The 23,476-nt window shown below is 43.9% G+C and overlaps 2 protein-coding genes across 3 annotated transcripts in view; one reads left to right on the forward strand and one right to left on the reverse strand.

Annotated features, from left to right (window-relative positions):
* Positions 1-16,254, forward strand: part of MTIF2 (mitochondrial translational initiation factor 2) — a 33,417-nt gene extending 17,163 nt beyond the window's left edge. For both annotated transcript variants that reach the window (XM_061568650.1, XM_061568651.1), the window contains exons 7-14: positions 623-762; positions 4,595-4,719; positions 5,162-5,366; positions 7,465-7,720; positions 11,425-11,565; positions 12,474-12,638; positions 12,764-12,907; positions 13,504-16,254. In XM_061568650.1, the coding sequence (XP_061424634.1) occupies positions 623-762; positions 4,595-4,719; positions 5,162-5,366; positions 7,465-7,720; positions 11,425-11,565; positions 12,474-12,638; positions 12,764-12,907; positions 13,504-13,679 (1,352 nt within the window). In that variant the 3' untranslated portion in view covers positions 13,680-16,254. The remainder of the gene's footprint in view (positions 1-622; positions 763-4,594; positions 4,720-5,161; positions 5,367-7,464; positions 7,721-11,424; positions 11,566-12,473; positions 12,639-12,763; positions 12,908-13,503) is intronic.
* Positions 16,255-17,126: 872 nt separating this feature from the next.
* On the reverse strand, positions 17,127-21,944 carry LOC133352568 (calmodulin-1-like). The gene is made up of 6 exons (XM_061568297.1): positions 21,788-21,944; positions 20,189-20,219; positions 19,579-19,722; positions 19,171-19,277; positions 18,584-18,719; positions 17,127-17,972 (listed from the first exon to the last, which is right to left on the reverse strand). Exons 1-6 carry the CDS (start codon positions 21,788-21,790, stop codon positions 17,944-17,946), a joined length of 450 nt encoding a protein of 149 aa, XP_061424281.1. The 5' UTR covers positions 21,791-21,944; the 3' UTR covers positions 17,127-17,943.
* Positions 21,945-23,476: the final 1,532 nt, after the last annotated feature.

Below are 23,476 nucleotides of genomic sequence, written 5' to 3' on the forward strand. Positions count from 1 at the left end.
GGAAAGGGTTAACTGACAGATGGATTAATTGTGTGATGCGGTGTGTTTTGGTACTAATATGGGCATTGCATAATAATGCTTTTGCTGTGTTGTATGTGTGCATGACATCATTACAATGCTCACATAACGAGGTGCCTGCACCTATAACTGTAGGCTGCACAAGTATGTGCACTTTATTGTGTTCGTATAAAAAAATTCCACGTTGACGTTACAAAATTTTACGCGTGCTTCTCTGTTTCTACACTCAAGACACAGCACATGCTTACAGGCATCTTACATATTTAACATCAGTTGTTACACGATGACCAATAATGAGACTGGATTCACATTTTCCACTCCTTTCTTTCTCTGGTCATGTCAGTCGCTTCCTCCAGAACTACTAAGTTAAGTTCCCGATGCCGTGAATCCACCTCTTTCATTGACGGGCTACAACTTCTTGCTCCTTCTGCTTAGCAGTGCAAGGCAGTGATGGTTACTTGTTGGCCTCCTTCTTTGCTACATTATCACTGACCCTCTTTTGCCTCATTTTGATCTTAAATTTACAACAAATCGCGATGGCATGAAGACAGCCAGAGCGGCAAGTGCGTTGTTGCGTGTGACGTGCCTCTCTCTTGGCTCGTAGTGCCCATCCTCGTGGCGGTAAACAAGTGCGACAAGCCAGGCGTGGACCCACAGCACGTCAAGCACGAGCTCCTGGCGCACGAGGTGGTGTGCGAGGAGCTCGGTGGCGACGTGCAGGTGGTGCACGTGTCTGCGATCAAGGTGCGGAACCGCGCGCGTGAAATGGCTCGACAGCGAGTGCAGTGATTGTATGCCACCTAGGTTCTTAAATTAAAGCACGCGTCGTTGTCGTCATCGTTGTCGTCGTCGTCGTCATCATCACCCTAACCCAATCGTACCACCCCTGCGCCCTGCGCCCAGTCATGCTTTTGTTCCTTTTCCCATCTTATTCCCCTTCAACGGAATCATCTCCCACTGCACATAAAACAATCATCTTCAGGAATTAGTTTCTTTCTTAAAACCCATCTCTTCTCCCTAGCCCATCCTGCTACCGCTACTCCCTGCCCACGCCCCCCCAGCTCCACCCCAACCACCTCCTTGACCTCTCCCGCTGTTCTCCTGTCACCATAACTACACCACCATTTTGACTAACCCTCACTCTTTAGCTCAACCACTCATCTTGTGTATTTTATTATCATAAGTTTTAATGTGACTTCCCTGTTCACGAGGGTTCCCCTCAACGTGTCAATTAAATTACGCGATACTCTGGTAACGAACACAGGTTTCGCCGAAGATATCCCACAACTAGCTGAACACTGTCTCAAGAACACCTATTTCTTGTGGAAAGGTGATTTTATAAACAAAAGGAAGGAGTGGCAATGGGCTCTTCTTTGTCTCCTGTGATTGCGAATTTGTACATGGAATATTTTGAAGCAAAATCAATAGCTCCAAGCACACAAACCCTCTGCTTGGTTTAGATATGTGGATGACACATTGGTGGTCTGGCCACATGGCAAATATACACTTAACGAATTTCGAAATCATCTCAACTCCAAAACCCATCCATCCAGTTCACCATAGAAATGGAAGTTGACATAACTCTAACATTTCTGGATATTCTGCTCGGGCATGAACGAAATGGTAAAATATCACACAGCGGTTACCGATATCTGAATGCAGAGTCACACCGTCACCCCGCACAGAAATCCTCTCTCATCAAGATGCTCATACATCGGGCGAAGAAATTGTCAGTTGGTGATAGTTTGAGAAGTGAAATGAAACATGTTCAAGCAGCGCTGCAATTGAACGGTTACAATGATGCACAAATCAACAGGGCACTGAATGCCAAAACCAAATCGAGTAACACGAGAGTTGAAACTGACCAAGTACAGTAAACTTTTGATTGCGAGCATATTTCGTTCCGGAGACGTTTGTAATCCAAAGCACTCGTATATCAGTTGTGATCACGTGACGCTCGGCAGACAAAGCGTATACACGTACTACTCGTATTGCAAGACCTCGCTCGTTAATCAAATTAATATTTATTTTAAAAAATAGCTTGTCTTGCAAAACACTCGCAGTCCAAGTTACTCGCAATCCAAGGTTATACTGTAATTAAAACTATTAAAATACCGTACATTGCGGGAGTAATCGATAAACTAGTCAGATTTTTGTGAAAAAAAACATCCGAGTCAGATATGGCACGGTCCATAACATACGAAAACGAATGTCTGGTCCTAAAGATGTATTTCCGAATCGATCAACAGAAGGTGTATATCGGATTAATTGCACTTGTGGCACATGCTATGTTGGTCAGACAGTACGAATGATCAGCAGGAGACTAAAAGAACACCAAAGAAATATGATATACTCCCAGATACAACTGTCAGCAGTGACAGAACACGCATCCCAACAAGGACACTCAATTAATATTGATAATGTCGAAGTTCTGTGCAAAACTAGTTACTACTGGCCAAGACTAATTCGAGAATCTATCGAAATTGAGAGAAATAACAAGTATAACCCGTAAAAACAAAGTTTTTCACTATAAATCCTTTATATGCGTGGCGGCTAGAGTCCTCTCGTTTTCTGGCTTGAGATAGCTGCCACCTATGGGTCAGATGATTGCATGGCAGCATTAAGCAATTGGTAATTAAATATAATATTTTTGTCCTAAAAAGTGTAAAATTTTGGAAAAAACTATTTCACGAACATTAATTGTCACGCACAACGAGTCTGTGTGGAAAATGTCAGCTCGATTGGATCACGGGAAGTGGGTTAAAAAACGACCGAAAGATTTGCACGGTCTTAAGCAAGCAAGCAAGTGAACTTAATATAAAGGATTTAAAAATAGTTGTAACCGTTCGGACAGCTAAAGGCTTCGTGCTGCTTGGAAGCAAATCACCAAATAATACATTGTTTAAATGGATGCCTATACATGTCACCATATGTCAATGGGGATTACCTGTGCACAGGTACTGCTATTTTAGTGGACACAAACGACAGAAGGTGCAAGGGACAATGTGCATGCATAATGTGCACGCATAATGTACGTTGATTGCCATATTAATAACCCAACCCGTAATGGAAACCCATTGTAAATTATATGCATTCATTAATCCCCCCCCCCTTCGCACTTAAAGGGCTCAGAATTGACGTCATCACATCTATTCTTCTATTTAAGGAACGAAACAGGAGGATTTCTTTATGCTCGTAATTACTGGCGAAACGTCGTACTCAGATTGTAAATGTTCTAGATTTGCTCTCCAACACACCGGCGTGCTGTACCAGTAATGAATTGGCACGTTCTGTTTACATGACAAACCTTACTAATTGGCTGTGTTAGGTGGTGGCGGGTTTAATGACACATTTATATTCATGCCATCCCCACAAAAAACTATATTATTTATGTTTGCTGTAAAGCGCCTTGGAATAAGGTGCTATTTAAACCTATATAAGATAAATGATAATATTCCGGTAAATGGGCTAGATGAGTCAAGGGCCTCCCCAAGTGATCGTCATCTCTCACAGTCCTGAGATGTATAAATCCGCCGAGCACCAAGACAGAAGTTGGTTTTGTCGCTCTGTATGTGCGGCGGACGTCCTCTCAGGTGCGTTCCCTCCCTTGCAACGTCATTCTTAGTCTTGACCACCAGCCATCATCCTATCCTAGCCCAGCTACGTTTTTTTTACAATTATAATGATATCCTTAACCGTGCATATTATTCTATAATCCAAATGTGACTTTCAATGCAGTTCCAATGTCTCTAAATGCAGTTCCAAGCATGCACCTTTCCATGTTTATTTTGAAAACGTTCCATTATTTTCACACTTTACCTTTTCTTTTCTTAATGTTCAGGTTCATGATCCGTATTTCTCGTGGATGATTCACATTTGTAAGAATAAGCTGCCGAGGACAAATGCATGTTCTAAACATTTCTGCATTTTCCTGATTTTTTTTCGCTTTTTGTATTGACTTTTGAATGTTTCATTTTGAATATGTTTATTGTTGACTGTTAATCATTGTGAATTGTTATACATTTGTGTTATGCCTTGCTTGATGAGTCAGATATTCCTTGAAAACTACACTTTTGATATCAGTGGGTTCTTACCTTCTTTAAATCAAGCTTTGATAATGACGATAAAAATATATCTAATATACAGCCCTTTGTGGATACACTGCCAGTTATGGTAGTTCTTTGACAATAATAATTACATTTTATATAGCGTCATTCATGCTTAACTGCAGCTCACAACACTGTACAAGATGACAACAAAAAACAAATCTCATATTATTCCCATGCTGGTCGTACGAGTTCAGGAATGGGACTGCCCAGGACTGTTTCAGATATCACTCGCCGCTGATGTTGCTGATAATGGAAATTAGTTCACGTGGTTCATATGACAGTACAATGGAAATTAGTTCATAGCACAGTACGGTGACCACTGATGATTTTTTTAGTTTTTAGCGAGTGGAAAAAAAAAAAATTGTCACACCTGACACTTGCATGGCGCTAATCACATTCCCACGGTAAATAAATCCCGTCGGCCCAATCCTTGTGGTGCAGTGAAGGGAGCTTGTTGTTGTCTCCAGGGAGAGAACCTGGCGGCGCTGACGGAGGCGATCATGGCACAGGCCGAGGTGATGGAGCTGAAGGCCGATCCCGCTGGCCTTGTAGAGGGCACCATCATCGAGGCGAGCACCAATAAGGGCAAAGGGTCAGCAATTTTGTATTCATACCTAATTGGTTCATGTAATCACACAATATACTAGTGGTGCTGCAATAACTACAATCCGAAACAGTATTTGTTTCTTGGTTCGAATCTCGGCCTTGAATTTTGACAATTCCTCGAATTGCAAAGGGTAGAATTTCTGCATGCCCGATCGAGCACATTGCACTTGGCTCGCATCCTTTCCATTTTGCCTATGCCGTAGTTGGACAACGTCACTACATTTGCTACCACCACCTCTACCATTGCCATCGCCACCGCTTCCACCGCTATCACTACCGCCACCATTGCCACCGCCACCTACACAACCACCGCTTCACCGCCACCACCTCCGCAAACGGCCACCACTTCCGCATCCACCACCGCTACCGTCACCAACATCACCACAACCAACACCAAAGCCACTACCGCCACCTCTTGCGTCACGCAGGCCCGTGGCGACGGTGATGGTGCATCGCGGCACGCTGCGGCGAGGCTGCGTGCTCGTGTCGGGCCTCTCCTGGGCGAGGGTGCGCGGGACGTTTGACGAGCGCGGCCGCCCCGTGGCCGCCGCCACCCCCAGCATCGCCGTGGAGGTCGTGGGCTGGAAGACGCTGCCCTCGGCCGGGGACGAGGTGCTCGAGGTGGAGTCCGAGGTGAGTGGCGCCTCCCTGTAACGGTAGCACGAGCGACGTTGCTGCGCACGCACGCCCGCACACCCGCCCGCCTGCCGCTCCCACGAACACGTGAAGAGTCACGCTCGTTGTGCCTGCGTTTCTGCCTGTGCGGCTTTGTCGGCAATTACCTGACTTGCAAGCGTGTACGCGTGCATGTTGAACTCCTTTCGCGCACCGTCATGTAGCCAACCGTGCTAATCGGAGGTGCGGGGGGGGAAAAGGACACAATGTTTTGGTTCATCGTGTGGAATCAACTCTTGTGCTCATGGCACATACCAAATCGTGCATGAGAATTGTGGCCTTTCTACAACATTTGCAGATGATATGCAAATTACATGCTGTTGTGATATTTGGGTGAACGGGTCATATTCAATTCCACAAATGAGACAAATTATACAAATCGGACAGTGAAAATTGTACACGGAATTAATTGATTTCTAAATTGAATTGCAGCACTAAATAATGATACATTATCCAGTCCAGTGTGGGGGATCAAGAAGTGGTAATTAATAGTTATATAATAAATAATTGGTGCTATAATTTCTGGAGAGGAGCAAATTGAATATCATTATGTTAACTCTTCGAAATGTGCGATTGAACTTGAAGATATGACCCTTTCTTAAAAGCTTTGAATGGGTTCTCGCTTGGTAAAATAAATCCAATAAATCAATATATTCCCAGTTGTATTATTAGGCTACACGACCCGTGTTCAGGGAAGTTGTTTAATTTGTGTCTTTGATATGACCCAATAACAGTGATTTATGCGGCAACTAGAGTGTGGGGTGCATAGGGGATTTTTTTGTTTACCAAAATCGGTGACAAGACCAGCCAATGATTAATGTCCAATCGTGTGGACTTGTTTTTGCTGATTTATGTATAAAAAAAAAAAATCTGCAACATAAGTTTCCATTGAACTAGACTGTCATCGCCTACTTTAAAGCCCATTGGAAAGGCTCGTCGCTACACATGAGTTACGATCGCCATTGATGAGACATCGCAGCACTCTCAGATGGACCCACCACGACATCTATGTTGATAAGTCGTTGCTGGAAAATTGTGATATCGCATGCCACGTGACGGCACACCGTCCAACAGATGGTATTACTTGGCTCTCCTTTGCATTATCGCTCATATTTACATGCTATACATCAGGCAGTAAATGGAGGTGAGCAGTAGTCGCAGCATATCAATGTATATACACCCTATATATACTGAGACAAGTGCTGTTAGTTCCCACCAAGTCAAGCTGGAGATGGTGTGGTTAGTACCACCTTGAGCCGCCTTTGTCTCCCCACTGCTGATGGTTTAAACACCTCCCAGGTACTACTTTAAGGCTGACTAATCATAGGGGAATATTCAGGACTGCTTCATGTATCACTCGCAACTGATGTTGGCCATAGCCGGGAATCAAACCAGTTCAACGGACTGATTGCACAGTGCGCTAACCACTGCGATACCACTCTTCACATCAACAAGAACAACCGCCATTCGCCACTAAGTGGCGGTGATGTCACCACGACGCTTGTGCCAGGCTACGTGCACCTTGAGGCCACGTAGCCTGGCACAAGCATCGTGGTGACGTCACCGCCACTCCTCACATATACACACACACACAGCAAATCATACAATAGCATACAAATTACCAGACTAAAGCACCTTTCGGGCTCTCGGAGTTGAGCGTTATTGCCTGAGACACTTCGTCAGTCTCAGACACCGTTGGGATTTGTCGGGGTTTATTATTATTGCCCAAAGATTTCACAAAATCAAGCAAAGGCACCTTCAGGAGTAATAATGCCCGAGACTCAACGGTGGTACAGTGGTTAGCACACCGTCTATGAACCCAGCAACTCCAGTTTGATTCCTGGCTGTGGCCAACACCAGTGCTGTGTGATTTGTATGTATGTTGAGCTTCTTTCTCACCGTACGTAGCCAACCGTGCTAATCGCAGGTACGGTATCAGTATCAAGGAGCGGTATAGCCGTGGCAAAAATCGTCTCGTAATCAAAAACACGCGTAGCAACGTGACACGGCCGCCGTTTGTTTTATTATCGTAGTTTGTTATTGCACCTTAACGAAGGCGCGCGCCAAGGAGGTGGTGGAGTGGCGCACGGAGATGGAGAGGCTGGAGCGGCAGGAGGCCGAGGGCGAGGCGATCCGCGCCCGGCAGGAAGATGACCGCGAGGCGTACGTGCGGCTGCGCGAGGACCTCTCGTCGCTGAGCAGGCGCAAGCAGAAGGTGGCCAAGGCGCTGGCGTACAAGCAGGGGGAGCAGCAGGCGGCTGCCGGCAGGGCCCTGGAGGAAGCCGAGCCTCGCCTGTCGCTCGTCGTCAAGGGTGAGCGGTTGCGCCGGGGGAGGAGGCCCTCGCCATCAAACGACCGCTCCCCGGTTTGCGCAGAGCGGCACACGGTGATGGGATGCGACGAGTTGACCAAAAAAGCGCAGTGCGTCCATCTGTAATGCCGCGGTGGTGAGATTTTATCTGCCTCGCCTGGTACGCAGGAGGTCGTAGGTTCGATCCCGACCGCGTGTTCTCCCCGAGGTCACATGGATTTTTCTCTGGGTGCTACAGTTTTTTCCTCCACGTTTAGAATAATGTGTATACATTTCCACGTGATAATAAGCCACTTCGTTGAGCTATCATTTGTGGCTAGGTCGCTCCTGAAAGAGCAACAGCTCAGTGGGCCTTATTTGGTAATATAAAAATTGTTTTAGTAACGCTGCCATAAAACAAAGTGCCATTGCCAACAATGCTGACTATTTATGTACGTATGTTTAACTGCTTTTGCACAGTACGTAGTCAACTGCGCTAATCGGAAGTGCGGGGGAAGGACAACAAACTAAACACAAAAACCAGTTCTAAAGAAATGGGTTTTCAGTGTAGGTGATTTAAAAGTGTGCATAGCTCCAGTGGATTCCTAATATCGGAAGGAATCGCGTTCCTGACTACCACGGAAGCGCATCTGAAAGCGTGCAGTGCGGTGTTTTTTTCCCCTTTTAAGGCAACAGTGTTATAGATGAGTGCGTTTTTGTTGTTGTTTGTGCTTGTGCAGCACTGCCAATGCAGTATTACCAAATAATTTGTTTAATGGTTTCACAGATAAGACTGAATCGTCGTTCTCTGATGCTGATTCACCATATGGCTTTCACCATATCGGACCTTTGCCTTTTAACAACTCATTCGATATGTGCCTTACCTCATTAGATCCTGGAAGCTAGGCAGGATTTAAACCTCGATAATGCTTGGTCAGGTGACCACCAGGTTTAGAAACAGGTCATAATATAGTTTGTGTGCTGGGCTACATTGTAAGTGGGAGAGAGCAGTGCAGCAAAAATCTTTAGTACCATACTATGCACCCACACCTCTGCTTCCCGCCTTGACCAACCCACACTGACAAGCGTAGTGAAGTTTGATTAAATAACATTCACTCCACCACCGGATGTGGGCAATCCCTCATTCAGCAGTGGATTGACAAAAGCAAGGTTAGAAGAACATTGCTTATGACCAACATCACACAAAATGTATCCGATATTGTCTGATCTTGGAAGCCAAGTAGGATTGAGTCTGCATTGTGCTTTGATGAGTGACCACCATGCATAGAAAACAGGTTGCTAAATCGGCTGCTGTGGGGCCACAGTGTTGGCAGCAGAGGGCAGTGTCAGAAAAGCAATGTCTGCACTATGCTGCTCACATCTTATGCTCTCCCAGCTTTCACCAACCCACACTTAGTAGTAGTAGTAGTAATAGGTTTTTACCCTTTTATCTGGCAACAAAAGTGACACCTTTATACAAGGGATCATGTTTGCATTAACCACAACATTTGCGGTCAAAATGCAAAAGGCCTTTTGGCGTCATCTGGTCCAACACCTTGTGAGACTGGGCTCTAAGAAAAGCTGTCTCGGGTGTGGACCAATCAATTTCAAGGACAGTGCATACATTATCAGAGTTGTCTTTTTTGTTTGCGTTTTGACCGCAAGTGTTGTGGTTAATGCAAACATGATCCCTTGCATGAAGGTGTCAGTTTTGTTGCCAGATAAAAGGGTAAAAACCTATTACTCTATCTTGCTACTGGAAAATGAGGTCTCATAATGTAAATGCTCAACCCACACTTTTCAGTGTGGTCACATGTGGTCAAATAACTCTCACATCACTCATCTCGCAGTGGGTTGACAACGGGATGTATATGTATGCACAACTCTGGTGGTTTGCTATGGCAGTGGCGCAGTGACACGATTGCGATTAGCCAATGGAAAGACAGTTGACAAATGTGTTGCGAACAACATTGGTCTTGGGAGCACACAACCTTGGGAAGTCATGTCACCTCGGCCGGTGATCTCATTGTTTTTTTCTGTTCCAGTTTTTTCACTGAAGTGAAGCAGCTCGTGTTGCAATCTAAACGTCGTGATCTATTGTTTATTTTATTTTGTCTTTCTACGTGACTTTGCCGAAAGAACCAAAGAGCAATTCCTGCAGTCATGAAAGCTTCAAATCAAGATTAAAGCAGCTTGTTAGATTAGTTCACCTTTTTTGCAACGATGCTTTTTACAATAAAAACAATTGTACACCACCCGTTGCCGATGACAGTTTGCCCTAAAATTTCCCAGATGTCGATTTAAAGCTTTCGTGACTGCAGGGATTCATATTCTTGGATCTTTCGGTTAAGTCGTTGGGACGCTGTCTTTCCGACCGCTCTGTTTCTTCACCTGAGGACGGCTGCTTGTGCTGTAGCCGAAACGTCGTGAGAACTAGATTTTGTTTTATTATTTTATTATTTCCCTTCTACGTGACTTTACCGAAAGATCCAAGAATATTGCCCAGATGGGCGTGTGTGGGAAACAATTGGGCTGCGAGAGGCAGTGCATAGCCTGTGGCCAGTGGTGTAGTCATCAAAGGTAGTGGCTGTACTTCACAAGGAACTATAATTTGGCAACTACTGGAGTGCAAAGGCGTGTGTTTTTAAATAATTATTTAAATAACTGTAAAGGTCATATATATAAGTCGTTATGAACCTACTAAACAATCTTGACTTTTGGCTCAGGTCATAGTTATGCCCAGCTGAGTAAAATGTTTGTCAATGTTTAGACGTGGTGATTAATTAGTGTTATGTTCAGTTTTTACATAAAAATATATGTAGCCAGATTTACGAACTGTAATCCGGTTTTATTGCTGGTCTTTGGAAATTTGTATCTGAACCAGTGCTGGACAGTCCATCGGTTCACTCAGCCATACAATTAAAACGAGTTGCAATGTGACAACATCAGCAAGAGGGAGATAAATGCAGGTCACTGTTTATCCTTCTCGCCACATCAGCCTTCGTGTGCCACACAGGCCATAATTGGCATTCACTAACAGCACTGTCCTGAAAAGCCTGTACGGCTAAATTGATCTGTGTTACATGTAGGTTTGAGAAACGCAGTGAGCGAATTACTATTCAGTGTTGGATGGCTTCTACGCTCTTCACAGCTTCAATGCTCTTCAGTACCCACTCAAGGGTACTGCAGTTTAAAGATGTGCATGTCATTAAACTTATGAAATATATAAGACTTCAATTTAAAGCTTGTAAGTGTAGCTTAACTTGCGCGCAGGTCCGTCGAGAGAAATGTGGGGACCCAGTTCGTGATAATGTTTGGCTGAGGGGCCCCATCCCTTCACATCCTCCGTCACTTTTGTAAAAATGAGAAACTTTTCCTCGGCCAAGGTCGAAATATGTGGCTGAGATATTAAACCACAAAATTGCATTGTAATGTACCCCGACACATTTAGCATTTATCGTAAGAATTGGTTTGATTTCAATGGTATGTAGTGCTTGTTTTTGTTGTTGTTTTGTTGTTGTTGTCGCATCTTTCCAAATATTGCAATAATATGAAACAATCACTGAATTACAAATGTAATATTTGCTTGTAATTCTTTGCACCTCCCCTGAGCTCGGAGTCCATTTGCAGTTGTACCCTCTATCCCCCCTCCCCCACCCTCTCCTAAGGCCTAGTGTGAGCTTGTATTCTGACCACCAAGTGATCACAATGCACACTCTCTCGCAGGTGACGTTGATGGCTCGGTGGAGTCAATACTCAATGTTCTGGATAGCTACGATTGCAACGACGCGGTCAAGATGGACGTCTTGCACTTCGGCATCGGGGACGTGAGCGAAAAAGACGTTCTCTTGGCAGAGACCTTCAGTGGTGCGCATTTCTCTTGTCTTCCTGCCCGGCCCTTTTATTGAGGCCACTGGGTCAACGAATGTCCAGCAACAGTCCTCCACTGTTGATGAACATCATATGCCATTTGTTGCTGATGTTACCTTCTTAATCCTCTATGTTCTATGTGTCTCATCAACTCCATCAGTCCACCTTTTCCGCAGCCGTTCAGTACCTCTCTTATTTTCCACCAACGTTGCCTTTGCTAGTTTAACACCACCTAGGCTTTCACGACCAATATCCATAATACGGGTTATTTATTTTGGGTTAGATGGCGTTAATATATAAATGTGCCATTAAACCCACCACCACCCGATACAGCCAATTAGTAAGGTTTGTCATGGAAACAAAATATGCAAATTCGTTACTTGTACAGCACACCGGTGTGTTAGAGAGCAAAGCCACAATATTTACAATCTGAGCGCGACGTTTCGCCAGTAATTACGACAAGCTTCATCAGGCGACAGCGATATTTGTGGAGAAATCTCCTGTTTCGTTCTTTAAATAGCGGGGTAGATGCGATGGCATCACTGTTTGGTGTCATAAGGCATGCGACTCCGGTTAACTCTCAATTAACGACGTGGGCATAACCCCCACCCTCCTTCCCATTGATTTGATGAATTGATGTGACAGGAGTTCAGGATTCGATTCAAGCTGACTGGATTCGAACCCAGGATGTCATTGCTGCCAGATGAGCCACGTGGCCACCTTGTTTTGTGGCCCGAGCTTTTGGCAAGAATGGCTTTATCTTCTTGGTTCTTTCGGTAAAGTCACGAAAGAACCAAGAAGATGAATCCCTGCAGTCACGAAAGCTTTAAATAGAAATTTAAGAATGGCTTTACGATGCAGTTATCTCGCGTAAGTAACGATGCGGTGTGATTTAATGTGCGCAGGGACGGTGTACGGGTTTGGCGTGAATGCCAACAAAGTGGTTATGCAGCTGGCTGAAAAGAAGAACGTACCCGTCAAACTCCACAAAATAATTTACAGGCTGGTGGATGACCTGAAAGCCGAACTGGACAGCAAGCTGCCGCTGATGACGGAGGAGGTAGTCGTAGGTGGGTGGCCTGTGCCTGTCAACTGAAGTCCTGGTGTGTCATTTCTCGTTTTGTAAGCATCGCATCGGACTGGACTAATGTATGGTTCTCGCTCACCGTGTGTGTAATGCATTTTTTGCGCACAGGCAGTGCCACTGTCCTGGCCAAGTTCGATGTCACTGTGGGCAAGAATGAAGTTCCAGTGGCAGGCTGCCGCATTAAGAAGGGCCGATTTGATCGAAATTTTAACTTCAAGATCGTCCGCAACAACTACGAGACTATTTGGCAAGGTAAATAAAGCATTGGGTGCACTCGTAGATGCATCTGTGTTGGTTAATATAATGCACTATACCTCGTATATGAACTCGTCAATTTCACATGCTGTCGCGTTAAAATGTGTTCTGCCATAATGGGCCAAAACTCGTCCAACTCACTCATCCATGCCTCCTCACTTCCCCATCTCCCCCTGCTTTAAACCTTCCCTCCATCCTCCACAGCAAACCCAATTTCTTGACTTTAGTCGTTAATCACAAAGATTAATTGGACACTCCCAACCACTCTCCTAATGAGAAGTTTAAACCAAATGATGCCATTTCCTCCCTAGGAAGGCCTCACTGAGTCTCCAGTCTCTTTCTGTAGGGTCTTGCATTGGGATATTTGACCAATAGCGTTAATGACTATTTGACAAGTGGGAGGAAACCAGGGTAGCTAGAGAAAACCTTTCTATACGAGGGGGCAATACCCAAACATCCACACAGTTTAAATCTAAGAATCTGGTGCTGTATTGCCATCTGCTGGCTATTTCGCAGCATTTCCTTACAAATTTTATTTTTCTCACAAAGATTTGAAAGTCATTCACCATTGTTTTGCCCGTTTGCCTCCTCAGGGAAGTTGTCATCACTTAAGCACCACAAGGATGACGTGCAGGAGGTGAAGACAGGCATGGAGTGTGGCGTGGTGATGGATGATGATGATGCCGACTTTCAAATCGGGGACAGCATTATCTGTTATGAAGAACAGAAGGTTCCTCAGCAGATACAATGGAAACCTCCAGGGTTTTAGAAACGCACCGTCCCCCAGAATGTATGATTATCGAAATATTAAAAAGTGTATTGCTTACTTGGTAATGCAGGCATCAATGCAATTCTGTTAGGTGGCCATGTGTGTTAAAGTTGTACAAAGGGGTTGTTTTTTGCACTTCCATGCACATGCTTGCACACTAATTTGCTTTACCTAACTGAATTCTCAAAAAGGCAATCTCCCTCGCATGCATAGAAAATGTTCTGCTCGTAGTCACTGCTATCCTTTCATAGCACGAGCATGTACCATGCTATTGCGTAACTGTTACAATGTTTCACGGGAGTATCAAGTGCTATTAGTGGTAATGCTATACTTGTAAAAATTGCATTTCCTCAAAAATGAGCAGTGCGAGACTTAATTTGCAGACCCAGCATGTTTTCTGCATCTGTGTGCGATGGAAGATGTGTTCCAAAATTGTATTGGTGGAGAAATAATAGCATAAGTATAAATGTAAAAAAATATTAACCGTTACTTATTTGGTGATGACATAGTCATCATAGCAACCAATGGAAAATGAACTGCAGGAATGATGGAAGACGTTAATAAAGGCTGCAAGTAGGGCTCGAGATAAATATAAGCAACACGAGTCATCCAAAAAGTTCACCTTAATTGAAGATATTTATCAGGAGGGACATAACTGAAATGTACATCAGACTACAGGTATCTTGGGTAGGATATTGAAGGTAGTCTCGCATACAAATTGTTTAAATAAAGAAGTTCTTGAAAACAGGTTTGGGTACTTTTGTAAAACTGAACTCTTAATGAAAAACATGGCAAGAAATCTGCATCAGTTGACAGTAATTCTGATTTCCTGGATTGTTACTCTGACTTGTTGGATATTGTCATTATGTTTGATGTCGTTGCATATGAAACGTTATATCTAATTGCGAAATTTGGTTGTGAGGATTGTTCAATTTAACGGTGAGCTGACACAATAATAACGGGTGCGTTAAAAAGTTGCGCACGTGACAATTTTGGATTATGCCCGGTGGTGAACGGTTGTTTAATGACATTGTCAGATCAGTACGTGGTCTAACCTAACAATCAATTATGAATCAACTTGGCGATGTTCCCAAGAAGAACATGTTTAATTAGCTTTGGCCTAACGCGTCATGAACATTGATAATACTGTATGAAAAATATGAACAGTGGACAAATCAGCATGGAAAGGTACATGCTTGGAATTATACGGAGAGGAAAAGAACCTGGATTTAGAGAACAAACGGAGACATTTAAATAGGCTTGGGCAGGACACAACTAGAATGATGATCTAGAATACTGATGGTGTGGCGGCCAAATGAAGGAACGGGGCTGAGGTTATTGACTGCAAAGATGGAGTCATGAAATCAGCTCTTGTAAGCACTAAATGTATTGTATCACAAGGCCATGATAGATGACAACCGGTTGGGTAGTCCTTCATACATCAGTGGATAGCTCATGACCAATAACATTGTGTTGAAGATGAGAAACGTACATATGTTTAACGTTTTTTTTAAACGACATGTACGATCAGCCTGTATCATATTATCTTGTAAAATTATGTGTACGTGTTGACATTGCGACTGTAAAAATACTGATTTCATGTTTGCTGCTGAGGGCAGTATATAAAAAGTAATATATTTTCTAGAAATATGAAACTGTCATATCAGATAATTGGCTTTCCTAGTTTTACATTTTAGAAATGTGAAAAAAAAATCCCATGTAATTCAATATATGCCAAACACATACAAGACTTAAAAATACATTTTGCTGCCCGTTAAGTGCGCGGTGGTGACGTCACTCGCATCCCAGAGCCTTTGAGCAGGGTTCGTGTGGTCGTGTTTCCCACGAAAATCCGTGGGCAGTGCTACTTTACCTGACGGATAAATCCACTTTTATGACAAGTGGTGCAAAAGTTGGTCCCCTGCACTACGAACCCAGTCACCAGAGTTCGATTCGTGGGATTGGAGAACACCAGTGGTGAACTCTGACCCTGGTTTTCCTGCCCCTTCAACCAGAGCAGACATGGACGCGCTTGCAGCCTCTTCTCGGAACAAAATATGGTTTTCATCTTTCTTCACTGGTAAACACCTTTTGTATATTGGTGTTTTCCACAAATAGTTTCCATCACTTTATTTCATTGTGTTGACGGTTCGGAGTCCAGGCCTGGTGGATTTGTAGTTTAATTTGGCTAGTCACATACCCACACTGACTAGCGTGGTGAAGTATAGTCAACTATTCCCATGACCATCACAAGGCATTTATCAAGCAGCAGATTCAGAACTGAATTGTTTCATAAACCAGATGTGAATATCTATAAATGTGACGTGAAAATAGGATTTCTGCAGTGAATATCAATATTTAAAATCTAAAAAATACTGTTCACTTATATATTTTTAAGCCGATGTTTTAAATTGTGCATAAAAAAGATTTCTGAAATTTGAAGATGGGCCTGTTTTGGTGAAACCTTTCAGACCTCTCAGGAAAATCATAAAATGCATGGCCATGTTTGACCAAAACAAAACAATGAATATGAATGTTCCTTTTTAAAATAAAAATACCAGAAGGTAACATTGCATCACTGCGTGAATGTGGTTATTGATGAAAATACTATTTTATTGTAATGATTATAGATGTTTTAATTATATTTGTGATTTTTTTATTCTACATGCATCTCATTTCCTCATCGAGCTGAGCTTTCACCTGGGTAAAGATTATTAAGTCCTATTCCATGTACTGTACATTCAATATATGTTCATGTATAGCCCATTTGTTAATCCACTGCTGGATGAGGGCCTCTCCCTGTTATCCAGGTCGTCGGGTTTATTTCAACATTCACTAGTCAAGGTTGGTGGGCATAGACATTGGAACATAGTCGAGTACAACAATGGATTTTGCTAGTTTTCTGCTGACAGTGCATGATGGCCACTCATCCAGCACTGTTCAGGCTGTCATATGGAGCTGAGACACATACATGGAGATGCTGCTCTGGTGTAACGATTATCATACTAGATTTGCATTCTAGGGTTTGATTCAATTTCACGGCACAAGAGTTGGAATGGGCACATTTATTAAATTACCCTGCCTCTGTCCACCCAGCAGTAAAAATGTGTGCAACCACAATTAGTCAGTCTATGGGCAGGTCGTGTGTAGTGGTGTAAAGTGTGGGTACTCCCATCTCTTCTACGATGTTTGGCCAGCATGGAAGAATGGGCCAAATACCCTTTTATGGGGCTCTTTTGATCTTTTTTAAGTGGGAGAGCCCTTCCACCAACAGTAGTGTGATCAATACATTTCTGGGCTGCACCATTTATATGCACTTGGGCTCATTTTTTTACCCATTCATCAAAATTCTCAGGCATTTTCCCTATCATTTGATCAGCTCAATGTAAATCATCTTGCACAGCTGCTTATTAGTTCAGGCATAAATGCACTCCAGACAGCACCACATTTTCACCGCCTCCATGCGTTTATTTATAAGCTTAACACTACCGTAGATAGATTCACCAAGTCCCATGCAACATTTAAAAAGAAAAATAGAAAAATGAAAACAATTGTAGATATTGGTGTATGATTGTTATGTTGTAACTAAGCAGAATGAACCAATAGCCACGTTACAGTAAATTGATGTTTACTTTAATTGACATTGGGAGTTTTAGCAAACCAGAATGTGTATGCAGGTTTGTCGTTAACATGCCTAGCCTAGGTCTTCAGATAACACAATAGCAAACATTGAGTTTGCGCTATATGAATCACAGAATAACTGGGCTTTGGTTGTCTAAAAAGCTAGTCTGCGAAACAAATTAACCCAAACACTTTGGCAAAGACAAACCCCACAAGCACTTAAAATATACCATAGTGCAAAGCAGTAACATCTGTATAGGATGCAGAGAAACTTGAAACTTGACAAATTGGCAATAAAATTAACAGTCTCCTATGAATTCATTCCAACATACAATATATGTACATGTCTCGGCCAATTCCACCACTCTATTATCAAACTACACTTTTGCTTATTTAAGCTATTTTCATGCATATTAAATAATTAAAATGGAATAAAGATACTGATGGCTGTTAGCTGATTACAGCTGTAAATCCATTATAGACATGTATAACATTTTCTGTAGACAGCATTCCAGTAATTTGTTCCTCTTTAATGAGTAGTGGGCGACACACGGAAACATACGTCAAGATTTGAGTTTTTTCCTCAAGTATGTCCTAAAAATAGCAATTTGTTCTTCGTCGTTTGGTTGAACGCCTTCCACATTCACTTTGCTGTCATCATTTGGACAAATTCTGTAAAACAACAAAATACACAACGTAAGTTTTTTTCCACACAACAAAATTGCAAAGTATTTTTGTATGTTACCGTAGTTTATTTCTGGGGGCTAATCTGTGCATAGAAATTAAGATGGGTTAGCGTCACTGAATTTTCTATTGGGGTAAACGACTGTTGAGTACCATTACCCAGGTTTCCCTTGCAAAAGAGGAAATGCTTCATGTGGCTCATCAGGGTTCATGTAATCTGGTTAATGGATGTTGCTACTAAATAAATTCCAATCATATGCCTAATTTTGACCACATTTTGAAAGGTATAAATTGTTGCGTGAACAAATATACCTTCAACATGCATATTTGTGTTCAAAATCAGTAAGGCTGAACTGTAAGATGAATTTATTATATTGGACCAACATTTCTAAAATATCAAAATGCCTTGAATGGTGATTGAAACAAGCCTGGATTTACAAATTATTTTCTCACAGCATCGTGGATGCCCAAATGCCACAACGGTCGAAGCGTTTTACAATTAGCTCACTTCCCCGCTCCATAATATCTGCTTGTCACAACATAAGATAGTTTGTGTAAAAAATCTTGTCATTTAACACAGCATCAACAAATTAATGTACCTTCATAGTTGACTTGTCCGTCTCCATCGATGTCAGCCTCTCGTATCATCTCGTCCACCTCCTCGTCCGTCAGCTTCTCCCCCAGGTTCGTCATGACGTGACGCAGCTCTGCCGCACTGATGTAGCCATTCCCATCCTGTGTAAATGCAAAAAATATATAAATTTGTAATCAATTAAACATGACTGCATAACAAAACGGTGCTCATGCCTGCAACAGATGATGGAAAACTGCGTGGGTTCAGCTATTGAACCAAAACTTCATCTGGTAATGGTAAGGCTTCATATGCAAGCTGCTTCAAAGCAACTAATTTAGACCACGTGACATCATTAACAATAAAAAGCCATAGTGGTTTTTTTATGGTCTGAACTTGAACACTGCGGTGTAAAAATGCTTTTTACTAACCCACGTGGGTTTGTGGGACAAACTGCCACAAGGCACAAATTGGCATGCAATACAATTCAGATGTATAAAGCATCTCAATGCAATTGCATCAAAAGGTACAATTTATTAATGAATCACAAAAATCAGTCGGTACATTTGTCGTTTTTACCACTGGTTCTAAAAAAGCTCAAGTTGCTCATCTCACCTTGTCAAACACTCGGAAAGCTTCTCGTATCTCTTCCTCACTATCGGTGTCTTTCATTTTTCTCGCCATCATTGTCAGAAACTCGGGGAAATCAATGGTTCCATTTCCTGAAAACATAAAAAGGGATAAAAAGTTCAAGCTAGGGAAAAATAAATGGTGCAATTGTTTTGACTTCTTTGTAAATAAATCTATGTTATGAGATCATGTAGCACAAATGGCTGGTACTTCCTACAAATGGTTTTCATTATAAAAAAAAGGCCACGCCTATGCCAGGCGATCAACTGAAGAGAAAAGTTAAACTTTCTACCCGATGGCATTCTTGTCATCTTTGCTGATGGCAAGCTACCTTAGGGTGAGAGACAGAAAAAAATAGATGACTCGTGATACTTGACAGGTCTTTAAACGTACCATCTGCATCCACCTCATTGATCATGTCCTGCAGCTCAGCCTCAGTGGGATTTTGGCCCAGAGACCTCATGACGGTGCCCAGCTCCTTGACAGTGATGGTACCGTCGCCATCCTTGTCAAAAAGGGAGAACGCCTCCTTGAACTCTGCAGGGAAAATGAGAGAATTATCAACCGTATAGCGTAGAAAGACAGTTGGGGCAAGCGCCGCAGGCAAGGATCTATTAAGGCCGATGTGCTACGTAAGGAGGTGGTCTGGCCAGCACCACACCCGACCACCATTGTCTCACAAGTACTGATGTTGACTACTGTGGGTTCCCAGGCCAGTTCAATAGCACGCCACACTAATGTTGGCCATGGTAGGGTCACTGGATTCGTAGGGCAGTGTGCTAGCCACCACGGCACCACTCTATACCAGCAAACAAACACGCACATGCTCACATGCAAAATACAAAACATTCAGGGAATTGAATAGCTTAGCTCACTACTGTGCAAACTTGAGGCATTTTAATAATGCACAGAATGCATGTGTGGTCTTTAATGATTGCACTTATGGCATAATGGATGTACTCAGTGCTGTAAAATATCCATGCCATGCGAACATGTCACCTACCCGCAATTTGCTCTTCTGTAAGCTGGTCTGCCTGAAAAATTATAGAAATGGAACATGTTAGGGACAGCAGCTTTACAATCAGTGCATTCAAAACCTTTGACACGTATATATCTCAGTCACCGTTTCACATGGACGGTTTACAATGTTAATGGTGAAATGTATTTATCACGCCACTACGGGCAGAAAGGCCTCCCCACCAGAGGGGGCTCAAAAGAGCTAATTTCGATGTCATTTTGTCTTCTCTTCCATGCCGACCCAGACGTCTTGCAATGGGTGGGAGTGCCCACGCTCTACCCCACCACACGTGATTTGTCGATGGGACTAACTGTTGTGTACCCATAGACATTTATATAAACACGAATGGATGGACAAGAAGGTGAAATTAATCGAATAAACGTGCACATTTTTTTTCAGCTGCCGCGCTGGGAGGTCAAATCAAACCGGCGACCTCTGCATTGCAAGTCCAGGATGTTCACCATTACACCTGGCGGCAGCATCCCAGTTGAACAATGCAAATGTATTATGAATATTATGAATGCAAATGTCGTGGATTCCTTTTTGCCGATCCAAAAACCCATGCAAACCGTAACCTCCCCAACCCAACCACACACAATCAATACACGGTCATCCATCAATAGCTCGTGTAGGCACAGACACTGGCTACCAATGTCCCCACGTTGTCACCGATAATGGTTTATACACGCCAAAGCATTAACCTTAACATATTTTGCCTTCTCTATTGTGCTGTATATTAGCGTTACGTATTCGTGTCAAATTTGGTGAGCAAAATGTACAATTGGTAAACAAAAAAAACCCCACTACTTTTGAATGGGCTCTTTACCCGCCTTAAAATAGATGTTAGGTTTTATTCATTAAAAATGAGACGAAATAAACGACATCCTTGAAAAAAATATTAAAATCCAGCGAGGCTTCTTTCAATGAAATAGTATTAATTAAACAAAAATGTACGGATACATGTCACGGATATCTTCCACGTAAAAAAATCGTCATGCACAAATATAAAATATATATCGTCAACATAATGTAAAATAAAATGTGTGAACCACGCCGTTGTAATCAGCTATGGCCACTACTGCATCATTGCAAGACATCGTCGTGTGCATCGTGCGATGAGCAATGCCCACGTATTGCGTGTGTATATATACACACGCCAGCACGTATTACATCATACTGCACATTACATCCTAATAACGCCGCCATATGCCGCAACAACGTACACTTTGTCCCAGAAAAACGTTAAATACAAAACATCACTTGAATATTTACTCGTATTCATTAAAGAACCGACCCCCATTTAACCATCCGCATTCATCAACACGCATCTCGCCACCATTTAACATTTTTGTTTTACATGCAACGCGCCCTCACGCGTATTCAATTGTCGCGTTTTATAACCATTCGCGCAAGACCACACAAAAAAAAAAACCGACGACACCCAACCAAAGTACGTATACGCATTTACCTCAGATTCCAAATCCCACGAATATATATCCACATTGACAAAAATTAACACGAGCCGCGTTCGAAACACAGCAAAAAAAGACAACAACGACGACGACGACAACCGCGACGACCTACCATTTCGCGTTCGTGCCGTTCGTTCGCGCGGGGTTTGACAGCTTCGGCTTGCCGCACACCGACGACACACGCGCAACCGGATCACACGCGGCGGTGAAGCGGCCTATTTATTATTATTCGCGCCATAGGCGTGGTGTGTGGTGGGTGGGTGGGGGGCAGCGCGCGCAGGGGGGGGGCGGGGCTGGGCGGGGTGTATCGCTCCGCCTTGTGTCCTTCCGCGCGCCGCATTCGCAACGGCACCCGCCAACACGCATTTGCATTTCCCAGCGCGGATAAGCACCGCCCGCTGGCGCGCCTCGCCTCGACCAATGAGAGCGCGGGGCCCGGCTTATCCGTGCTGGTAAATATAATCGGGTGTTTGTCACCCCCCCCCCTCTCCACCACCACCGCCACGGCTCTTTGTTAGAGGCGCCGTGCAGTGGATGGAGCCTGACCCCCCCCCTGCCCCCGGTGCTGTGAGCAGCCGTGAGCCGATGTCATAGCGCACTGCGCTATCAAGCACGAGTCGCGGCCAGCTTCCATTGCTGCTGCTGCTGCACGCGATGATAGGCGGGGAGGGAGGGGAGGGGGGGAAATGTTGCGACGCGAGCTGACAAACAGCGGTTGCATCAATCTGCAACCGGTCTTCGTCTAGGTCGGCTCGGCCTGAAAATTAATGCGTGGTGTTGTTGTTGGTGGTTGTGGTGTTGTTGTTGATGGTGGTGGTGGTTGCTAGCCGTTGTGCGCTATGCAGACAAAAGGGACACACCGGGGCGTGGTGCTGCTCAGAGGGGGCCCTCTTTGTCTCTCCTCGTCGGCCTTAATAGGCGCTCGCTAACACACACAACGCTGTGCGTATGTCGGAGTCAACCATTATCATGACGATCTTTGTCGTCTTGGTACGCGAGCACCGTCAGTCGCGATAAAGATGTTTTATCCACGATCCCGTGAACATCAATAACAATATGATCATCGGAGCGTGGACACCCTCTAGGTCGACTCAACCTAAAATGCGGTACGTTACGTACCGACGGATGTTTTCCTCGCCAAATAAAAATCCCCACAATGTTATTTTGTCCGATATACAACAGCAATTGTGCTCGGTTGCCTCGACATTTAACAACATCCGCCAAACCGTATACGCCCGTACGTGACACGTTGCCTTGGTTATTATTCGTGTTACTAAATAGGTGCTCGCGATACAAAAAAAAAGCATTGTAGAGAAAATAAAAAGATAACCACGTCGGTTAAAATGCAACAGCGAAGGCGAGATAAATAAACGTGATGGAATAAAACTGTGGTGGTGGGGGTGTGGTGTTATGTGCAATGCAGTGGTGAGACGCCGCTGCTACTGCTGCCGGGCGCGCTATGAGCATTGCGGATGGCGTGACGCACACAACGCAGCCACTGCAGCGACACACACGGGGGTGGTGGTGGGTGGTGGTTGGTTGGTGGTGGTTGGTGGTTGTTTGGTGGTGGTGAGTTGTGGTGGTTGGTTGGTGGTGGTGGTTGGTTGGTGGTTGGTTGGTGGTGGTGGTTGGTTGGTGGTGGTGGGTGGTTGGTGATGGTGGTGGTGGGTGGTGGTTGGTTGGTGGTGGTTGTTTGGTGGTTGGTTGGTGGTGGTGAGTTGTGGTGGTTGGTGGTGGTTGGTTGGTGGTGGTTGGTGGTTGTTTGGTGGTTGGTTGGTGGTGGTGAGTTGTGGTGGTTGGT

The sequence above is a fragment of the Lethenteron reissneri genome, chromosome 41 (genome assembly GCF_015708825.2).
Source record: "Lethenteron reissneri isolate LAM-NWPU_2019-01 chromosome 41, ASM1570882v1, whole genome shotgun sequence".
NCBI classification, from domain to species: Eukaryota; Metazoa; Chordata; class Hyperoartia; order Petromyzontiformes; family Petromyzontidae; genus Lethenteron; species Lethenteron reissneri.

Excerpts from the sequence above, each read along its gene's own strand:
- LOC133352568 (XM_061568297.1), bottom strand. Across the intron at positions 18,720-19,170 it reads CTTTCCGAGTGTTTGACAAG|GATGGGAATGGCTACATCAG; the intron begins GTGAGATGAGCA and ends GCATTTACACAG. Across the intron at positions 17,973-18,583 it reads CGGACAAGTCAACTATGAAG|AATTTGTCCAAATGATGACA; the intron begins GTACATTAATTT and ends GTTGTTTTACAG.